General features: G+C 39.7%; 1 protein-coding gene and 1 long non-coding RNA gene across 7 annotated transcripts; one reads left to right on the top strand and one right to left on the bottom strand.

Moving 5' to 3' along the window:
• Positions 1-938: 938 nt before the first annotated feature.
• capslb (calcyphosine-like b) lies at positions 939-19,616 on the bottom strand. Of its 6 annotated transcripts, XM_015340389.2 has the most exons (7): positions 19,533-19,613; positions 15,920-16,068; positions 11,792-11,940; positions 8,955-9,132; positions 6,708-6,917; positions 5,018-5,144; positions 3,080-3,170 (listed from the first exon to the last, which is right to left on the bottom strand). In XM_015340389.2, exons 3-6 carry the CDS (start codon positions 11,926-11,928, stop codon positions 5,040-5,042), a joined length of 630 nt encoding a protein of 209 aa, XP_015195875.1. In that variant the 5' UTR covers positions 11,929-11,940; positions 15,920-16,068; positions 19,533-19,613; the 3' UTR covers positions 3,080-3,170; positions 5,018-5,039. The 6 variants fall into 6 exon arrangements, with proteins under 6 accessions (XP_015195874.1, XP_015195875.1, XP_015195876.1 ...); XM_015340390.2 differs by lacking the exon at positions 15,920-16,068 and having other exon boundaries at positions 19,533-19,616; XM_006627298.3 differs by lacking the exon at positions 19,533-19,613 and having other exon boundaries at positions 15,916-16,256.
• On the top strand, positions 16,088-18,501 carry LOC107076552 (uncharacterized). The gene is made up of 3 exons (XR_001477763.2): positions 16,088-16,177; positions 16,580-16,718; positions 17,810-18,501. It is a non-coding gene; the product is annotated as an uncharacterized lncRNA (long non-coding RNA).
• Positions 19,617-19,641: the final 25 nt, after the last annotated feature.

Below are 19,641 nucleotides of genomic sequence, written 5' to 3' on the forward strand. Positions count from 1 at the left end.
AATAAATACATGTGGCTGCTAATGACCTCTGAAAAGCGTGACAAAAGGTGACCAGCAAGTTCTGTTTATACTTTCAGTCGTGCGATATCGGAAAGCATCCAAACCTGACAGGAGAAGATGAGATGAAATGCCAGGAGCAAGGCAGGATTGAGAGCACAGTGAAGGGTGGGACTCCAGTCCATCGCAACACCATGAAAAGGGGACAATTTAGAAGGGTCAGTCAAACCCAGCCAGCATGTCTTTGAAAGGAAAGGAGGACACTGGAGCGCGTAAACAAACGGAAACACAGACAAACTCTACACTGACCGGTACCTGAGGTTGAAAAGGCATTATGTTAGAGGTGTTGGCCTCTGATGTCCATGGAAATTTATACTTCAGCGTTTATATATTGTCTTGTAGCACAGGCCTCCTTACCTGTCTACCGAAAAATAGTGTTGGAGCTAATCTGTTAGTTGTCCAAAATTCCACACAGGGCAGTCTGTTTGAGTGACCATTCTTTATGGATACTCCCATGCTATTGAAAAACCTTCTTCATTATTATTACAGACTGAATATGTTTTAATCCTATTTTCATAATTTCATAATGATCCTATAATCTTGCAGCTTTAGTTTAGGGATGCTTTCACATTTCCTGTTTTAAACAATTGTTAAGCTTCTTCTGGTTTGTGGTTAAGAAACCAAAGGTTTTTTTTTTATTTGTTTGTTTGACTTGTTTATAGATTAAGCAGGCTCCCACCTGGCTGATCGTGTAAATTAACTTTACAACATGCAACGTGTAACTTCATTAACCAGTTCTTGGTCTGAACAGTGGGATTGTGAAGTGCTAACTATGCTAGACGGGACTTGCAGTGTATGTTTTGAAGTATAATCCCTTCAGTGCTAATACAAGACTCATAGAAGCCCTGCAAAACAGCCTAACAGCTGGTGACTCTAACTGATGGGGGTGGAGGACGTTTATTGAATTATTTGATCATGCTCTTTTAAAAAATGGTGATGGTAACTATTTGATACCAGCACAACAATTTAACAAATGCTCAAGTACAAACCAAGTTCAAGATCACAAGAGAGGCAAAAGATCTAGTCATTACAAGGCATCCAATTTATACTCACAAATTGTATGGGTATAACAAAAATAAATGGTGATTTTACATGCAAAAATTAACAGCAGAAAGACTAATACATTTATTAGTCAGTAGTTAAATTGATAGTTTTTGTATAATCCAGACTAAAGGTGATCAACAGGACAGCTGTTTATGAAATTAGCAAAGATCAGGGGAAGGTTAATCTGGCAGTATTTATAGAACTAAGAAAATTGAAAAAAGTTTGAAAAGACACTGTGCAACACAACAATGATCATGGATGAAAATCAATATTGTATGTACAGCAGAGCACAGTGAGCATAAAATGTGTGTTGATGAATAGAAAATCCACATCTTTTTTTTTTAGCATTGCCCTGAGTCATGTCAAAATTATTTTATATGGTCTCTTCACACCAGAGCAGTACAGAGCACTGTAAAGAATTACAATCCAAGCAACACAATATGTACAAAAAAGATCAACATGGATAAAAGGCACATTCAGTTACAAAGGGCTCAGATGTAAACTCAGAAGAAGAAGTGTCAGCCTTCCTGATGCCTAGCAGAATAGAATTCTGTAAAAGAGGTATCTTAACAGCATAAAGGCTCCAGCTCCATCTGGTTTTTGGGTACATCCAGAGAATATCAGAAAGGAATAAGTAGCTTCAAAAGGATCATGTTCATGAAGAGACTTGAATGATAATATATTCAGCCACTGACACAGGCTTACAATAAAACATAAATAAATAGGAAAACATCTAGCTTTTCTTTTCACATAACTATACTAAGCAACAAAGGAAACGTATCATTCTTTATGCATGTATATTTTTAGGAAAACAAAATAAGTAAGATTACTGATTCAATGTCTCTCCTAATATCTCAACATTGATCACACCCTGGGACCTTACTCACTGCCCTTTCTGTGGGCATTCCAGCAGGACAACACGGAATCATGCTGCGCCTTTGACAACGGCTTTCGTGTGAAACAGTTATGCCATGGAAACCCTACTAGGCCAATTGAACATTTGTGCAACAAACTTGGACAACATAATACCTACAGCAGGTCTCAGAGACCAGTGAACAGACACATGCTTGTCCAGACTTTACCGAAAAAAAATGAAATCCCACAAAACAGCATCTGCAACCGGCCAAGCATGCACTGCACATCAACCGGTCACATTGCCTGCATCAGTGGCCATGCAAGTTACTAGCCTGTGGCTTTCAGAGCAGACTTCCAGATGATTGACCCAATTGAGGATAAATTGTAAGCAGCACCTTCATCACATCAGATCAATCACATGTCAGAGATACAAACATATTGTAATTTTCCTAATAATAGCATTGTGAATGTTTGCAATTATAAGAAATTTGCAATTTGATGCTCAGTATACTGTACATGACTGAGAGCTACTAGAGAGTATGACATGAATCACACATATTATTTCCCACAGTAACCTTGCTCATGTTTAACAGAACCTATCATGTGCACAGCAGGAAAAGCATTAACTGGCTGCTGACAGGATGTCACAAACAGGCATTTTGAAACAGTTTACATTTCACGACCAACAACAGGTAACTACACAGAAACAACAGATTTCAAGCAGGTATATCTGTAAATGTTCTGTATTCTCAGTAGGTTTTGCAATCATTAGAGAAGTCTACTTTCTATTTAAAAAATAAAATAAATTGCTTCATCTAATAAAGATATTGGGTCCTTGCGCTGAGAAATCCGATGTCCACATTCAAAGTGTTGTGTTGATTAAGAGCCACGCATGTCCATATTGGAAAATAGATCTTTCATCCCAGTAACCACAACTGCATCACTGTCATTAGATAATGGCAGAGAATCCAACGTTCATTCAAAAGGTAAAGATTAGTTAAAAGCAAAGTAATTACTTTTTTATCCCACTGTGATTGCTTCTAAAATATTTTGAAAAAAATTAAGAAAAATTTCACTGTTCCCAAAAGGTCCAGGTAATATTAAGATTGGAATCACAATTTCCATGCATTCTTCATCATTAGAATGAAATAGACATCGCTATCAATGGATGCACTGACTCCAGAATAATAATTGAGAAATTCCTCCTTGGTTACCTGAACAGGAGAAAAAATGAAGGAAACTGCAGTTACAGAACTGACAAGTGAGAGGCCAGCACAGATTCTATAGCAAAACTACAAATAAGTAAAATTGAGCCATCCCTATATCCCTACATCACCATAACACATGTATTCAAAGACTAGACTTAAAATTGGAAAAACCAAACTTGGAAAGACTGCTCTCATACTCTGGGAACCATACCTGAGTATGTACTCTGAGTATAAACTCTGTACTGTTTCCCTGCAAGGTAGCAATGCAGTTACAGTATAAATGCATAGCAGAGATGAGATCAGCTGTCCTGCTCATTAGGACCAAAGCTCATTACTGGTAACTCATACTATGATCTTACCATCACATCATGATGTAACTAAACACACTATTGGTCATTGCAACCATGATTTAACCATCTTACCATTGAGTGTATAACCATTAACTAATCATTGTACCATTGAGTATTTAACAATGATTTAACCATCACACCACTGAGTGTTTAATCGTGATCTACAGTAACTATCGTACCACTGGGAATTGCAATCATGATTTAACCATCGCACCATTAAGTGTATAACCATGATCTATCATCACACTAGAGAAAATGGGACACCACTGGTCTCTCCAGAGCTGAGCTAGATCAATCAATTAACTTGTATCTGGTCTTTGAATACAGTTACAGTACAGTTTAAATTACAGATTAAATGTGAAATGTGAAAGGAGAGGGATACTTCTGGCCTGTTTAAACGTCTCTAGGATTCAATTTCACTGGAGCAAAAAGGAACCAGATTTTTACAAGTATTACAGTAGTCAGCAGCAGCCCAACACCAGCAGCAAAAGACTGCAGGAGAGTTGTGAAGTTCAGTGTTTTTAAATGGTACAGGCAGGAGTAAATAGAAACAAGACGGTCTGTTTAGGTATATCAGTGCCACTGCATCATTTCCTGAATTGCCATGCAGAAAAAAAACTGCTAATAAAATATTGCAGGGGTTACTGGTGTACAGACAGAAATGTATGCAACTAGCAAATAATTATTGGCCATTTTGAAAACTATGTTTTACAGACTACCAATGAATTTAAGTCAGAGATTCGTATAACATCTGTGTGTATGTCAACTCACTTTTCATGTGAGACATCTCACTTCTTAAAAGTTTCCAAAGAAAGAACAAAGCTATATTTAGATTTTCCTGGTACATAAGGCAGTGCACTAATACAACAGAACATTATCAAGGATTATTATGTTTTAGCAATCCTAACACCATGTCAACCCCTATTAAAGAGGGTACTCCTGAAAATTTTCTGGAATTCTCAGAGATGAGCAATACTGTGAAAGAAGAAGCCCAGAATTCAGTCATTAACACACCTTCAACAAGATGCTTTGCTCCAAGAAACTTACAAACTCCAAATATTTACTTTTTTACACCACCATATTTTTTCATGCAGAGTTTAAAAGTAGGGGTGCAAAGGGACTCCCATATACTTTAACAAATAAAGGTGCCCTGAAAGAATGGAAATTTCAAGACCCCATAGATGGCAAATTGATTCCTCAGCAGGCAATTGACTCCGAACACACTTACACCAGGGATGAATTCCTACTAAGCACCGAAGTCACCTGCATGAAAGTAAAATTTCAAGCACCAAAGACATTCTGTGTAAAATCCTGGCATGTGAGCAGAGCATGTTAGTACTATCAGCTTCTACAAAGAAAGTAAGAGGAGGAAAAGACACCATAACATGTGTTTCTATACTGAAAAAAGAAAAGCCACTCTGCTGTGATAAAAAAAGTGAAAAACTGTGAATCCCCAAGTTCCAGAGTGCCTGCATGCACGTGGCTACAGGGAAGACTGGTTACCCTAAAGCGGGCATGCTGCTGGTTAGTTTAGCTTCCAGGCGCTCTTCATCATCACGATAAAGTAAACATCGCTGTCTATGGAGGCGCTGACACCTGCGTAGTAGTTCATGAACTCTTCTTGGGTGACCTGTTGCAGCAAATCAAAAACACAAAATAACAGAGCCGTCTGTGTGCGAAAACAAAACTTTCAGTGGCCTCTGCTTCAAACTTGTCTATGTGTCTGTCTGCCGTATTGGCATGTGCAAGAAAAATTCCTGATCACCTGAGAGGAAGGAAACTGAAAGTTTAGAATCAGCTCCACTGAAATTAAACATGCACAATACATTACAGTTCATTACTGTTCACTCTTAATACAGGCACAGTCCATCAACTGGCTATGCAGGATTGTCCTTGAGATAAAAAGTAATGTTAAGAAACAAAAATGGAATCCAGCTCCATTACATATTTTAATATGAATTAAAGTTTTAATTTGAACAGAAAAAAATATCTGGAGTTAACATTGCACCAGTCCTGTGGAAATAAAGAGAGTAAATAAAATGTTTAAGATGAGACATTTTTTAATTTAAATAATTTTAGAAAAGTTTTACACTGTTGTGGAGGGGGTGTTCTTTAGTGTGTCTGATCTGTTAAAATCTGTGGGTACCATAAGATTTGATAATGTAGGACACCCCACAAAAATACATTGCTTCTTCTTCGGCATGCATCCATCAGTGAGCACAATTTGTAGTGCCAACACTCTGACACTTTAGTTTTTTGTGAATTACCCTCATTTAAAGTGTACTTCATGTAGTTTGGTGATCTTTTGGGAAATAAAATCTATTTTTAAGCCCCAGATCTTCTTGTGAACAAAGGCAGGGGTGTGACAGAAAAAAATACAGGGGGGTTTGACACATCTGTCCTTCGCTGACTCAGAACAAGGGGAAGTGGTAACAGTCTGGGGTGAGCATCATGGTATAAAGTCCTGCAACCTTGTGGTGTTAAAGTGGTGTTAAAACTGCCTCTAACGTGAAAACCCCCCTTAAATAATACAAAATTGAATTAACTGCATTGAACAACACTGAACGATATTCAGACTGGACCTCCTCAGTTCACTTACAGCAGCATTTGTGTTACACAAAACAGGACACCTAAAACAAACAGAGTAAAATACCTTTTGCTAGACTGAAGGATACACAACGGTTTATAAACATTTAGATGATGACATAAAGAGAGAGATGGCTGCAGTCATTGGCCATGCATAGTTATTGGAGCTTCTGAATGTTGAAACAGTTGTGCAAAGTGCTTTGCAGAATACAAAATGTGACACCTCAAAGAAAAAGTGCTGCCGCCTCTCGTTATTTCATTATTACTTATCTGAGCAGGGTATGGAATCTGTACGTCCTTTTTGGGCCTATGCACAAAATCACTTACTTCCAAATGAAATGCCATTTTAGGTTTTAAGAAAAGTAAAAAATTAAGTCCTAATGACTTCTGATGACTTAATGACTCATTACTCTTTTGACTCTTTTTTGACTTCTGATGACAAAAAAGTAAATCTTATAGTACTATTATATGACCACTTACATGATACTTTCAACCTCACTTCTGTTAAGAAACGGGTACAAACTTGGCGTGGAAATAAAATGTTTTGTAAATACAAACTTCCTGTGTGTTAGAAATACATCATTCCTACATCAAAAACATCACACACCTGACCGTCTTTATCGTAGGGCGAGTCAAAGTTATCCAGGAATTTTCTGAAAACCTGCTCCTCCGTCCACTCTCCATTCTGATACTTGGGATGGTGCTTTGCATTATAAACTCCCTTGAGGTCCTCAATGGTTATCACTCCATCACCAGTCCTGTCCAGTTTCCGAAAGGCTTGCATGATAACCTCTTTTCTTGCATTGGACATGGACGGCTAGCATACATGAAGACAAAAGGATGAAAACCATTACATTCAAAAGATTAAAATGGGTGCAGTGTTTTATATTTCCAGAAAGAATAAAAAAACTGATGGTAACTGATTGAAAAAAAACATATGCAACACAACAACTTAAAACAGGGAGTGTTTTAAATAAGAGTAAATGGTTACATTAGACAAGACACTGCATTTATGCTTTGCTCAAACAGCACAATAATGGGCTGTGTTTGATTTTTTTGTTTTACTTTTTTGAAAAAAAAAGAGAATTCACAAAAAAGGGTGTAGATTCTTGAAAGAAACCCTAATTTTCTCAACAAGATAACATTAATTTCTATTGTGGTGTTACAGGAGCGACAATTACTGGCAGAGCTTTGGGTTTTTTCTCCCAGCATTCACCAGGACTGGATGAAACATCTACCTTCATGTCCATCTGTTTATTCTGGCCAATGAGCAAGGAGCAAAACCTTGCCCTTTCTATTACAGTAACATTTAGGCTCTCAAAATACATTTTGAAGGATAAGAAAAAAAATGCAATCTGAATCACATCATTAACACAACTTTGCATGGGATATTCCACAGTGCAACTCCATTTAATATAACGCTGCTTACGAGATTCAGTGTCTTTTTTAATGTGACTTTCCATCACATTAAAAAATAAGTTTTGCTCACAGTCCACCTTGTGAAAAAAACCAAGAACTATGGCTCAGAAAGAAGGTTTTACAGTTCTGTAGACTAAATGCTTTGGAGATACTGAATCTTATATTCATTGAATCGTTGTCAATTCAATCAACTCTCACAAATAAAAAGGAAAGTCAAAACCAATAAATGAAGACAAAAGTAAAATAAAAACATATTTTCCTAGATGCAAACATAGTGATATATCAATCAGAGACTGTTAATGCTGACAATTCCAAAACTTGCTTGAAGACAGCTTTTCACTAAAGCTCTTAATGTGTAATTTAGTTTTGTACAGCACTTGTTGAAAGGCACTCAGAAATATATTACTTAAAGCATGCCTAGAAAGTTGTTTTTTTAGCACTGCACACCTTTAGCATCAGAATAAATTAGTAATTTCTTTATCTGTGTTCATCTTGTGCTGCCAGCAGGGTGTTCAGTTCACTCCCCAGGAGACAGGGCGACAGGGATGGACTCCGACCAGGAACCTCCACATGTGAAGTGCTTGCTTTGTAATTGTCAAGGCGGAACACACCAGCAGACAGATCACAGTGCTGCCAGACTGATAAACTGAGAGACGTATATGAAGGCTGGGCGACTAACACACATCTACTATTAGAAATGAACTCAAAAACGTAAAAAATGTTACCCTGAATGAAATATATTTACTACAAAAAAACAATTGTGAAAAAAATAAACCAAATTTTTTGTGAAATAATAATAATATGTCAAAATCAAAATTATTAAGACAATACAACGAAGTACAGTGATCTGGTCAGCACAGGACCGTTGTAGTCCGGGATCTCTCCTTCTTGTGGTGCCATCTGCTGTAAATTCGCATGGCCTGTTTTAAGCCTACATTTCTCCTCCTCTCTGTATAAGGCGTGGTGTATGTCGCTCTGGATGTCTCACAGCAAGGTTCTGTCTCAGCATCGGTCAGTCTAGTGTTTCTCCCTTTGTACCGCACTAATCTTCTAAAAATGACACAAACGGGTGGCTCTGCAAAGTGGGACATTCTTCTCATAAACAGAGTGGTCTCAGTTACGAAAAGTACAGATATGACACTCAGAGAAAACAGAAGTCATTTGACTTGAAAAACCAGCTTTAACCACACAATGTAATTCAGCTGACTTATAAAACTTATCGGAACATTGAGTGGTTAAGTAACACAAGCTGGTTTCAATTCTCCACAAGAACACTTGACATTGGCAGGATGAGAAAGTACTGACAAATTTCCTTTTTTTTACTGAATTCCACATTGCTAGGCTTTCAATAGCAAATAAATCACAAGCAGCATACTTGCAAAAACTTGAACTGATGAAATACTGCATATTTAGAATAGATATATGGATCAGTTACCCTTAACGTAACAAGGAATTCATCAAAGTCGATTGTTCCACTTCCATCTTTGTCAAAAATCTGGAAAAGCTTTATGGCCTCCTCCTTCTCCATTAGTACTCCATAATCATTCAGGCCTTTCATAAACTCTTTCATATCAAGAGTTTTGTTGTTGTCGTCATCCATGATCTTGAAGGTCCTGAAATAACAGTTACTCCAGTATTATCACATTCGATACTTGTGTAAAAAATGTTTGAAATTCTGAAACAGAACCATGGTATAGTTTGTTTAGTGAATATGGAAAATGTACAGTAGGATAAGTGCTTTTGTTTTTCCACTCGTTTAATTGATTACAATTTAGTGGAAGTAAAAGGTTGGTGCATCTTGCCAAGAAAATGTCTAAAAAGTAGAAATGGTGTACATAAGATTTGAGCACACAATGAGCCCTTTGTCTCATCCATTGTATTCTTAGTAAGGTGGCCAAAACAAACATGACAGAGTAGGAAAAGAAATGTGAAACTGCACTTAACATGGCTAATCAAATACACTTAGTGAATTTTAAAATGTAAGAGGAAGATTAAAGGGGAAGAATCAGGATAAATTTGATATGATGTAAATCTTCAACACAGCTCACCACATTACAGACAGGTACTAGGCTTGATACTTGTACTATACTTTATACTGTGACCTGAAATACTGTATGTAAAGGCAAATCACCAGGTAATGCAACAAAACCTCACAGAGGGTGACATCTAGTGGTGTGTTACAACTACACCTCAGGTACAGGAGTAAGGCGTCCTACTGTATAACAACTGCATTAGAGCTGATCTAACTTTACTTTCTCAGAATTTCTGTATGTAGGCACAAAGAAAAACCCATCTTTTGGGGCATCTCCTGCAAGCAGGTGCAGGAGAAGGCCCTGTCACCCATAGTATGTAGAGGGGCTTGTGGGACGAAAGGCGACAAGAATTAGATGAACGAAGGGTGATAGGTGGGGAGTAGGATGAAAGAAGCTCAGACAGGTAATGAGGTGACAAGCCATGAAGAGCCTTACATTATGAGGATTTTGAAGTCGAAGCCAGTGCAAGGACTCCAGTATCGAGCCCTGAGCAACACCAGATGTAAAGAGTCCAACTGCAGAACTGAAACTCCCAAGATACACAGTGTCTCGGCGATCAGGTAAGACTCGACCATTTAAGAGGCAGAAATTCCCAACAAAGTCTCAAGATAACAAAGTAAAATGTCATGGTTAACAGTGTCAAAAGCAGCACTGGGGTCAAGGAGAATAAGGATAGAAAGAGAACCAGAATCAGAAGCCATAAGTAGATCGTTAGTGACTTTAACCAAGGCAGTGTCTGTGCTGTGTAGCAGATTGGAAGGATTCAAAGAGATTATTTGTAATGAGAAGGTTATTTTACAGACTTTTAACAGCATGTTCCAAATTTTTTTGCAAGAAACAATAGTTAGATAAAGGGAGAAAATTGTTTAGGTTGTTCAGAGCCGGATTTGGGCTTTTTTGACACAGGGGTAACTGCAGCTGTTCTAAAAGCCATTGGTACCACACCAGTGCTCATGGACTCATTTATTATGCTAAGGACAACAGAGCAGAGAGTAGAGAAACAGGACTTAAATAAAGCTCAGGGAATAGGATCTAATAAACAGGTGGTGGATTTCATACTGTATGTGATACAATACAAGGGCAAGCAGCAACAAGTAGAGAGAAGCTAGAGAAAGGGGAACCAGCAAAACTAGGCAGGGAGGAGGAGGGATGGTAACATGTGTTGTGGAGGGAATGTGATGAGGGGTAGAGCTCTAAAGAGAACTGCCTTTTTTTAACATCAGCATAGTCTTGGAATCTCCTTCTCCAGTACAGTTTCTCTGCAAAAAGCACAGATCCCCTGCAGTGTTTCCCAGGTGGGTTTACCAATACTAACTTTCTGTGTTTTCTTTCTTTCCAAGCACATCGATATTTACCATAAAACATAGTTTGACTTGCAAACCCAAGACATAATGTAAATGCAAATACAGGTCTCAGGAAATGTTCAAATAAGTGACTGTATGCAGTATATATCGTGACATGTAGTTACAGTGGTTAGCACTGCTGCCTCACAGTGCTGGGGCCCTGGGCTCAATTCCTGGATTGCTATCTGTATGGAGTTTGCATGTTCTTGCCATGCTCATGTGGATTTCCTCTGGATGCTCTGGTTTCTTCCCACAGTCTAAAGACTTGTTAGTAGGATTACCAGCTTCTGGGAAAATTGGCCCTGGTGTGAGTGTGCGCGTTTGTGTCTGTGTGTGCCCTGCAATGGACCAATGTCCTGTCCAGGATGTAACCTGCCTTGTGCCCATTGCTTGCCAGGCAAAGCAGTTAGAAAATGGATGACTGGACTGTATCTATATACAGTGAAAAATATTAGGACAGTGAAATGAAATTGATTATTTTTGCTGTGTACTTTTTATGTCATAAACAACTCTCTAGTCTTCATCTTGGTTTATTCTTTCTAACTCAGAGGTAGACACAAAAAGTGAATTCCAAAGGCTGGAGTGAAGGCTATACACTCAATGCTCATGGAACACCCGAGCAGAAGCACCATACTAACACTCACCAGAAATGGAGGGATCCAACACAACAAATGACACTGTTCTAACACGGCTAAGCATGTATGCAAAATGATTCCCAGAAACAAAAGCTGAAATTCTATACATTTGACTCATATTAAAGTGTTGATCCGAAATACAGATTTCATTAGTCCACACCAGAAATTACACATTTCCCCTCACTGTCCCAGTACTTGTGCTTTTCTCTGTTTGACAGCGCTGGAAGGGTTCTGGTCCCGACCAGGCCACACTTACAGTACCTGCCCAGTCCTTTGATGCCCGCAGAGCCCCGTGACAAACATTGGAGCCGCAGCCTCTCAACAGGGTCTATGCATTTCGACAGCTGCTTTTTGGCATTCAGTGACATTTCCCGGTCATGCCTTGCAGTCCCAGACATTTTTCTCTGACTCTGGAATATAAGAACAGCGGTTTGATCATTTTAGTGTGCTCAAAAAACATAAAGACCCTTAAAAAATAAACTGTCAAGCATCGGGCCAGGTTAACTTTTCTTTCTGACATTAACAAACGATGTTATTATTCCTCTTTTAGAGGTCAAGCTCCATCGCCCTCACTGCCTTTCCAATACTGACTTTCACAGCTCCCTTTCATCACGCACAACAGGACCGCCAGAGGAATGAGACCCACAAGGAGCCATCAACATGCGCTCGCAGGCTCGAGTCAGCTTCATACTGTATGATCAGCCCAAAAAATCTCCCAAGGAGATGTGTAACACATCACCAGTACTCAATAAAGGGCACCAACCTCATTGTGCGTCTTGGCACACGGCCAACGTTCATGTTTGTAATGTTTGGTCAACAGATAAAGGTTGTTTTAATAGTCATCATTTTGTGAATGAGGCCCCTGGAAATGTATCAATGTTCAAATTTGATTTAATCTGAGCAAAGGAAAGTCTAGTCTACTGTCCTCCTTGAAGTCACCTTGAGTTCTCTTCAAAGTTAGAAGCAGGAAATCCTGATAAGACACATCTATTTTGGAACCTTGTTCAGTCTGTCTGTGTTTGTCGGGGTGGGGGGGGCAGGTTAAAGTACATAATTAGCAAAAGCTACTTACTGAAATTACTTACTTGTAGGTCAATAGGTAAATCTCACATAAAATGCAATCGATTCCAAGTTAAAAAAATAGAAACTATAGGGTACTACTCCATCAAGCTGAAACACGTCTCTAAGCACAACCCCATTCTCCCAGCATGTTTAAATGAGCTACAACAGTCGGTCACTCAAAGGGGAATAACCCTATTGCACACAGCACTTAGCTTGCTGCAACTCCACAGGTCTCCTAATCAGCATTAACATGCTTTTTGCAGCTTGTAGCTGCAAACAAATACAATGCTTCTAGTGTGCATTTTCCTTAACACAAAGGGAAGTTATCCAACTTAATTTCTGCTCTGACCCACTCCTGACTGCTCCAGAGCCTGGCATTGCCTGCAATGCCTTTAAACAAGATGTTATGGAGCACGTAGTGTTTCGAAACTGGAAATTATTAACACCCATCTCTCATTATTTAAGTGTAGACAGCCCTGGAAGTTTTCACTGAAATACCCAGGTAAAAGCTGGTTAATTGTAGTGAGGCAATGATGGAACTACAGGAAAAGCTTGTTAAATTACAAGAGTGTTATGATAAAGCATGATACACACTCAGTAACATAGTGAAGCAAATGTGTGGGAAACCATTGGTAAACTGCAGAAACAACAATTGTTTGCATCTATACAGTATCCAGAAACATCGCATAGCGCTTTACATATTGGAGGAGATCCCCGTCATCCACCACTGAAGTGCGGTGCCCATTGTACACCAGCAGTCCCACTACACAGCAGATCAGAGAGTGAAGGAGAATTTACTCCACTGATCGGGTTAAGGCTGGAAGTTTAGGGAGACATCCAGATTATACCAGGGGTAAATGTACATGAATATTTACCACATTAAGCTTTCACAATGGAGACATTGTTGCCACATGCTATATGTACCTGTACCTGGACAGGACAATCAATGCTGAGGTTCAACTCAAAAGGCCTTAAAAGTACTACTGTATGACAGAGGCTGTAGACAGGCATCATGGTCAATGGCCACACAAACTGACACTGCTTTAATGGAAAATCCTTAACAGGTCTAAGATACAGAGGCAACAGCTGTGTCAGTTCAGAGTTGCTATTGATGCTGATTTGACTTCAAAAGTTGATGACGCACACTTATAGGGCACAGCTGTTGAACCAACACTTTGAGAGTGTAAATATTACCCCTATAGACAACCAGTAAGATTATAAACCCAAGATCTGTTAAGAACTGATTTAGAATGCAATCCATGTGGCAAGTTCAATCATTTCAGAATCTGAATTAAATTTAACAGGCAGCACAGTGGTGCAGTGGCTAGCAATGCTGCCATACACTGGGACCCTGGGTTCAATTTGAGGGGTGCTGTCTGCGTGGAGTTTGCATGTTCTCCCCATGTTCACATGGGTGCTCATGTTTCCCTCCCACAGCAAAAAAATATACTGATAAGTTAGCTGGCTTCTGGGAAAATTGGCCCTGGTGTGAGTGTGTGCGTGTCTATGTAGGTCTCTGTCTGCCCTGTGTCCCACCCAGTGTGCATCCTGCCTTGCACCTGTTGCTTGCCAGGATAGGTCCAAGCTCCCCTGTGATTCTGTGCTGGACAAACTGCTTGGAACGTGTGTGGATGATGGATGAAGCTTATCTGAAAGAGAAGTCTATTATGTCTGATACTAAAAACATTTTTAAAAATCAAACATAAATGCTAGAAATAAGCAATCAAACTGATTTATCAGGTCTGTCTTAAAATTCGTCTTTAATTTGTAACATTTTAATGAGTTATTAGCAAGATAATAATAATAAACTTTATTTTATATAGCGCCTTTAAAGGTGTCTTCTCAAAGAGATTTACAGGATGACAATAACAATAAATAAGAAGACTACAACAATAAATAAGAAAATTTCACAAGATAGGACAGATTATAATTACAACAATATAACAATAACAATAGAGGAGACCGTGGAAGATGGTATTAAGAAGAGCAGAGGGGTGAAGAATGGAACCAGTTAAGTAAAGACTTTTCTGAAGAAGAAGGTTTTGAGTCTGGATTTGAAGTTTAGAGAAGGTGACTCTCTAATATCCTTGGGCAAGGAGTTCCAGAGCTTGGGGGCATAGCAGGAGAAGGCCCTGTCGCCCATACAATGTAGACGGGGTTGGGAGACAGTAAGGAGGGCAGAATTTGAAGAGCGGAGGTTGCGAGGTGGGGAGTAGGGCGATAAAAGTTCAGACAGGTATTGAGGTGCCAAGCCATGTAAAGCCTTGTAGGTAAGCATGAGGATTTTAAAGTCTACGCGGAATTTGACCGGAAGCCAGTGCGAGGACTCCAGGATAGGAGTAATGTGAACACTTGCACTAGACCTGGTCAGGATTCTGGCTGCTGAATTTTGGACATACTGCAGCTTGTTCAGAGTAGATTTAGATACCCCAGGGAGTAGAGCATTGCAGTAGTCAATTTGAGATGTTGAATTGACTAAAGATGGCTTTAAGATGTTCTTAAAGCCAATTTGAACGGTTATCATCTTTCAACGCAAAGGTGTTTATGGGGTTGATAAATATATATATAAGCTTTAGCACAGACTACAACTTCAGGAAAATCCAGAGGGAATCTAGACTAAAATCAGGACGGTTACAGAAGTTATAATAAGTCGAAGGTATTGTGCAACTGGTAGGTAACAAGATTACATATTCGTAACTGAAGCTGACCACTGGTCAGCCTGAGGTTTCATTGTAGGGAAACAATAAGCACAGTCCAGACATCGATTGCAAACACATGCGACCACGTTCAGGATGTTGTGTCCAGCTTCAGTTGGTCACATATGAAAATAACATCTCAGCATAAACCCAAACTACTGTTGATTTATTCTACTTTGGTTTCAAAGGCATTGGCGACCAGTTGACCATCCTAACCCCTCCCCTCCCCTCAACCATTTTGTTTCTAGATTACACAAAATCGAAATTTGTAGAATAATTCTGCTGAGCTTCATTCAAATATTAATTTCCTTGATATTCTGGAGCACGTTCAAATATCTTGAACTTTCGGCCAATAATGTAAGAAAGGTGTGTGTGCGCGTTTACGCAAATATATTTGAAAAAACAAATATAACCAAAACAGTCATATTAAGACGTCGTACAGGAAACACGATAATTTATCTGTTGGCTTCCTCATACAATAGCTCGCAGCACTGAGCTGAGCTAATTTAAAACAAATACTTGATAGCAAACTCTTGATAGAAAAAGGCCTCTCCATCTACCAGAGATTACGCTGTCTGAGATAAGCATAAAGAAAATGCATTTTTAAAATGCGTTTAATCATCTTACCCACCGCTAGTTTCTCTCTGCAAGTTGCACCCCAGGTAGGAACAGCAGTACAGCACACGGGCTGCCTTCTCCACAGCCCCGCCCCTAGCCAACTTCGGTCTCCATGGAAACATACACAAAGATGGCCCTGCTTCTTGTTATTGGTGCTTGTCCCTGTCAGTGAAACAAGAAGCCGCCGCCGCCGCCACAGTTTACAACCAGACAACCAATTCGTCGCTGTTTGTTGTTATGGAAACGCGTGAGGAGGAAGAGAATTGTTAAGGTGTTAAGGTTTTGTAACTAAGCTGGCAATGCAGAAAGTTCTCGTCAGTGCTATTTATTTTTTCGTTTTTTAAGCTGTTACTGAACATCAAAAACAACAACAGATGTAATTACAAATCTGAAAAACATGTTAAAGTTCAACAATAAGTTCATTTGTACATACTTCATGATTATTAATAACGGACTGATAATAAATAAAAACATGTTTTTCTATAATACATCTTGCAAAGTATAACATAAAGTAACATAAAACCCCTTAAATCTAACATTTACATTTAAATGCTTAAAGAAAAGGTTTTGTAAGTCTATCCTACAACTTTGTAGTTCACCACAGCGTGTTATTTAATGTGAGGGTCCCCTGGCGCAATAACCCACGTTATGTTTTTGTGTGTGTGGCTTTCAGTGTATCATCAGCAGCAGCAGCATCGCAAAGACTGGATGCATTCAGCGACAGTGCGCAGACCCTGTATTACAGTGGTCTGGCTTTGCCACACACCCGGTTAACGCGAACGGGTCGCCTTCTGCCCTGAGAGGTATTTCAGGTGTGATGGGTAATGCCTCCGCACATGGCTCCTTGTCTGGTCAAGAACAGCCCTCCCCAAAACGCACACATCACATCGCAGAGAGCCTGTTAAATAGTGAGTCAGAACTGCAACACTAATAAAGTCCATCCATTTTCTAATCGCTTTACCTAGAACAGGGTACCACCACTTATACCACCAAGCAACAGGTGTAAGGTAGGATACACCCTGGATGGGGTACCAGTGTCGATTTTTCCTGAAGCCAGTTCACCTACCAGTATGTCATTGGACTGTGGAAAGAAACCCATGCGAACAGGGGAAGAGCATACAAACACTTTGTCCAATAATTTATTTGTACTGTAAATGTCTGCAAAGTTTGCGGTCATTGTACCAGCTTCGGCCACCAATTCATTCGTTTTGGCCATAGTAATTCAAAGGTGAAGGTCATGCTGATAAAGCTCTTTGAATTTGAAATTTGAAAGGTTGTTCTCCAGAATAATAAAATAGATTATTGTTCAATTGCAGCACATATTTTGCTGCTGGCTTTGTCCTTTAGGCGACTCTCCAAAAACACATGGAGACCAGGCTTTAGCACAATACAAATAAGAGAATGAGAAGTAAACCAGATCATACACAATAATTAATAGTATAGTAACAAAAGGGTTTCATCAGAACGGTGTTCTATTCTAGTTGACTAAAATCGTTTAGTTTTATCCATCTATTGTCAAAGAGACTTTTGTTCCTGGTAGGGGGTCAAAATAGCCTGAAGAACATGGTGCAAAGTGGGACTACACCCTAGATCGGATGAACACCACACCCACAAGAACACAGGAATATAAACACATTTACTCAGAGGCACCAATCAAGCAAGTAAGGCGGCCTGTCTGTGAAAGATGGGAGGGAATCTAAGCACTTGAAATAAAAACCATATGGAGAACTCCACACAGAATTAAAGCCCAGGAACCACAAGCTATGAGGCTGCAGCTCCAACCACCTGAGTGGTGCATGACTTCACAGACACCTGGGCTTATCTCCTCTACTCCAGCAAGGCAATGTGTTTTTCCTTTCTTTAGCACCAGCCCAGAACGTTTTTTTTTTCATTGTCTTGCCAGCACCTGCCCGACGTTGTCCACGGAGCTGCAGGGAGGACTGCATCATGAAGTTCTAAAGCTGGAATCCTTCCACCCATTTCCTAAGCCCTTCATTCAATTCACAGTCGTGGGGGAGCTGGAGCCTATCCTGGCAAGCAACAGGCTCAAGGCAGTGTACGCCCTGGACAGGATGTCAGTCACACACACACACGCACACGCACACGCACGCCAGAGCCATTTTTCCCGGCAGCCAATTAATCTCCTAGCATGTCTTTGGACTGTGGGAGGGAGCCGAAACACTTGGAGCAAACACGTGAACACGGTAAGTTCATGGAAACATCCAAGAACATATCGATTCCACACAGATAGCACCCCGGGGCTAGAATTGAACCCAGGGCCCCAGCACTGCAACGCAGCAGTGCTAATCACATCAGCACCCTGCCACCCCAGACTTTTTGCCCCAAAGATTCAGAAGAATCTGCCAGCTGGCAGAATTGGACATTAATCACAACAACATTGTTAATCGTTTGCACTCATTTCGTAGTTCCTGTTTGGGCACTTTAGAGTCCAGAGGGCACTTATCCAGCCAGGATTTCAGCAAAGCCAACAACTGCACAGAGATTAGCATGGGTCACTTGTGAGTCTCTGTCTTGCACACAGCTGGTAGTTAAGAGACAGATTCTACTACAATAATAAAATATTAATTTTATAGTGTTAAATGAAGGCCTTCTTATCTTCCTTCCTTACAAACAGTTTAATTATCTGTAGATCTTTCCTTATTTCCAGTCAACAAGTGAGTAATTATTAGGATATTACAACCAATCAAATTAAGAGATAATGATGACAAAAAAGAACTCTTCTACTGTTGGCTGCCTATAAATGTGCTTCTCTCTGAGATTAGTACAGTATTTCAGGTATGGAATGCTTCAGCTGTGAGATTTGGCAGTGTTGCAGCTGTAGGTGCTCGGTTCAATGACTGTTTAATCAAAGCTATTACTAAGCTTCTTTACCTCATGAGGATTGTCTTGTAACACTGAAAAATAGTGCATTTTACACTCACATATCATTGCCCTGCCATTTACAAACAAAAAAGGCTTTGGCTTTGCGTTCCTATGAAAATGCAGCATCTTCTCAGCTAGTGAAAAATATAAAATATATGGAGGAAAAGGGCACTGTATCCAATGAGGACAATCAACTCAAGCAACGCAAAATCGGAATAGGTAAGTTCTTTAAAAAGTGTAAAATTCTCCAGTTTAATAGGACTGGAAAAGGTAAAATATGAATAAAGGTAATGATACTTCAGTGGTCCGTGGTTTGAATTAGCTGAGCTTGGTTGTAGAAAAGCCCAACATCTGTCCATCATCAGAAAGCTATATCGCCTGGTAAGGTATGGGGCACTCAGCAAGATGGGACTAGACCCAGGATGAGACAACGGTCACCAAGACACACGCACAGGCACTGTTGAAGAGACACGTCAACATAGCTGGCACCTCTTTTGGAGGAAAGCCTGCAGAAAACCCAAGCAAGCATGGATAGAATATGCAGGCACCCCGACCCAGAACTGAACACAGCAACCATGAAGATGATCTTGTGAGCCAGCAGCCTGTAAAGTGAATGAAACATGATATAAACATGTTTTTTCTGGGGTTACCTTTAAGGTAATCTCAACAATACATTCACACTTTTTTGACTTTTTTCTTTTTTTTCCCATTCAAGTAACTGCAGTGAGGCGGTGTCATGTTACCTAATTTTATCTTCCCGATCTTTCAGGATTTCCAGGCAGCTCCTGGTGCCAGGCACATTTTCTTTAACTTCTGTGTTTTCCCTTTCTGTGTTTTCTTTTCACTGCTATG

The sequence above is a fragment of the Lepisosteus oculatus genome, chromosome 3, assembly GCF_040954835.1.
Source record: "Lepisosteus oculatus isolate fLepOcu1 chromosome 3, fLepOcu1.hap2, whole genome shotgun sequence".
Taxonomy (NCBI): Eukaryota; Metazoa; Chordata; class Actinopteri; order Semionotiformes; family Lepisosteidae; genus Lepisosteus; species Lepisosteus oculatus.

Bases quoted from the DNA above. Each gene is read 5' to 3' on its own strand.
- capslb (XM_015340390.2), bottom strand. From the start codon at position 11,928: ATGTCTGGGACTGCAAGGCATGACCGGGAAATGTCACTGAATGCCAAA. The intron at 6,918-8,954 runs GTAACTGATCCA...CATGTATGCTAG, and splicing joins AATTCCTTGTTACGTTAAGG to CCGTCCATGTCCAATGCAAG. The intron at 5,145-6,707 runs GTGTGTGATGTT...TTGCTGCAACAG, and splicing joins CCTACGATAAAGACGGTCAG to GTCACCCAAGAAGAGTTCAT.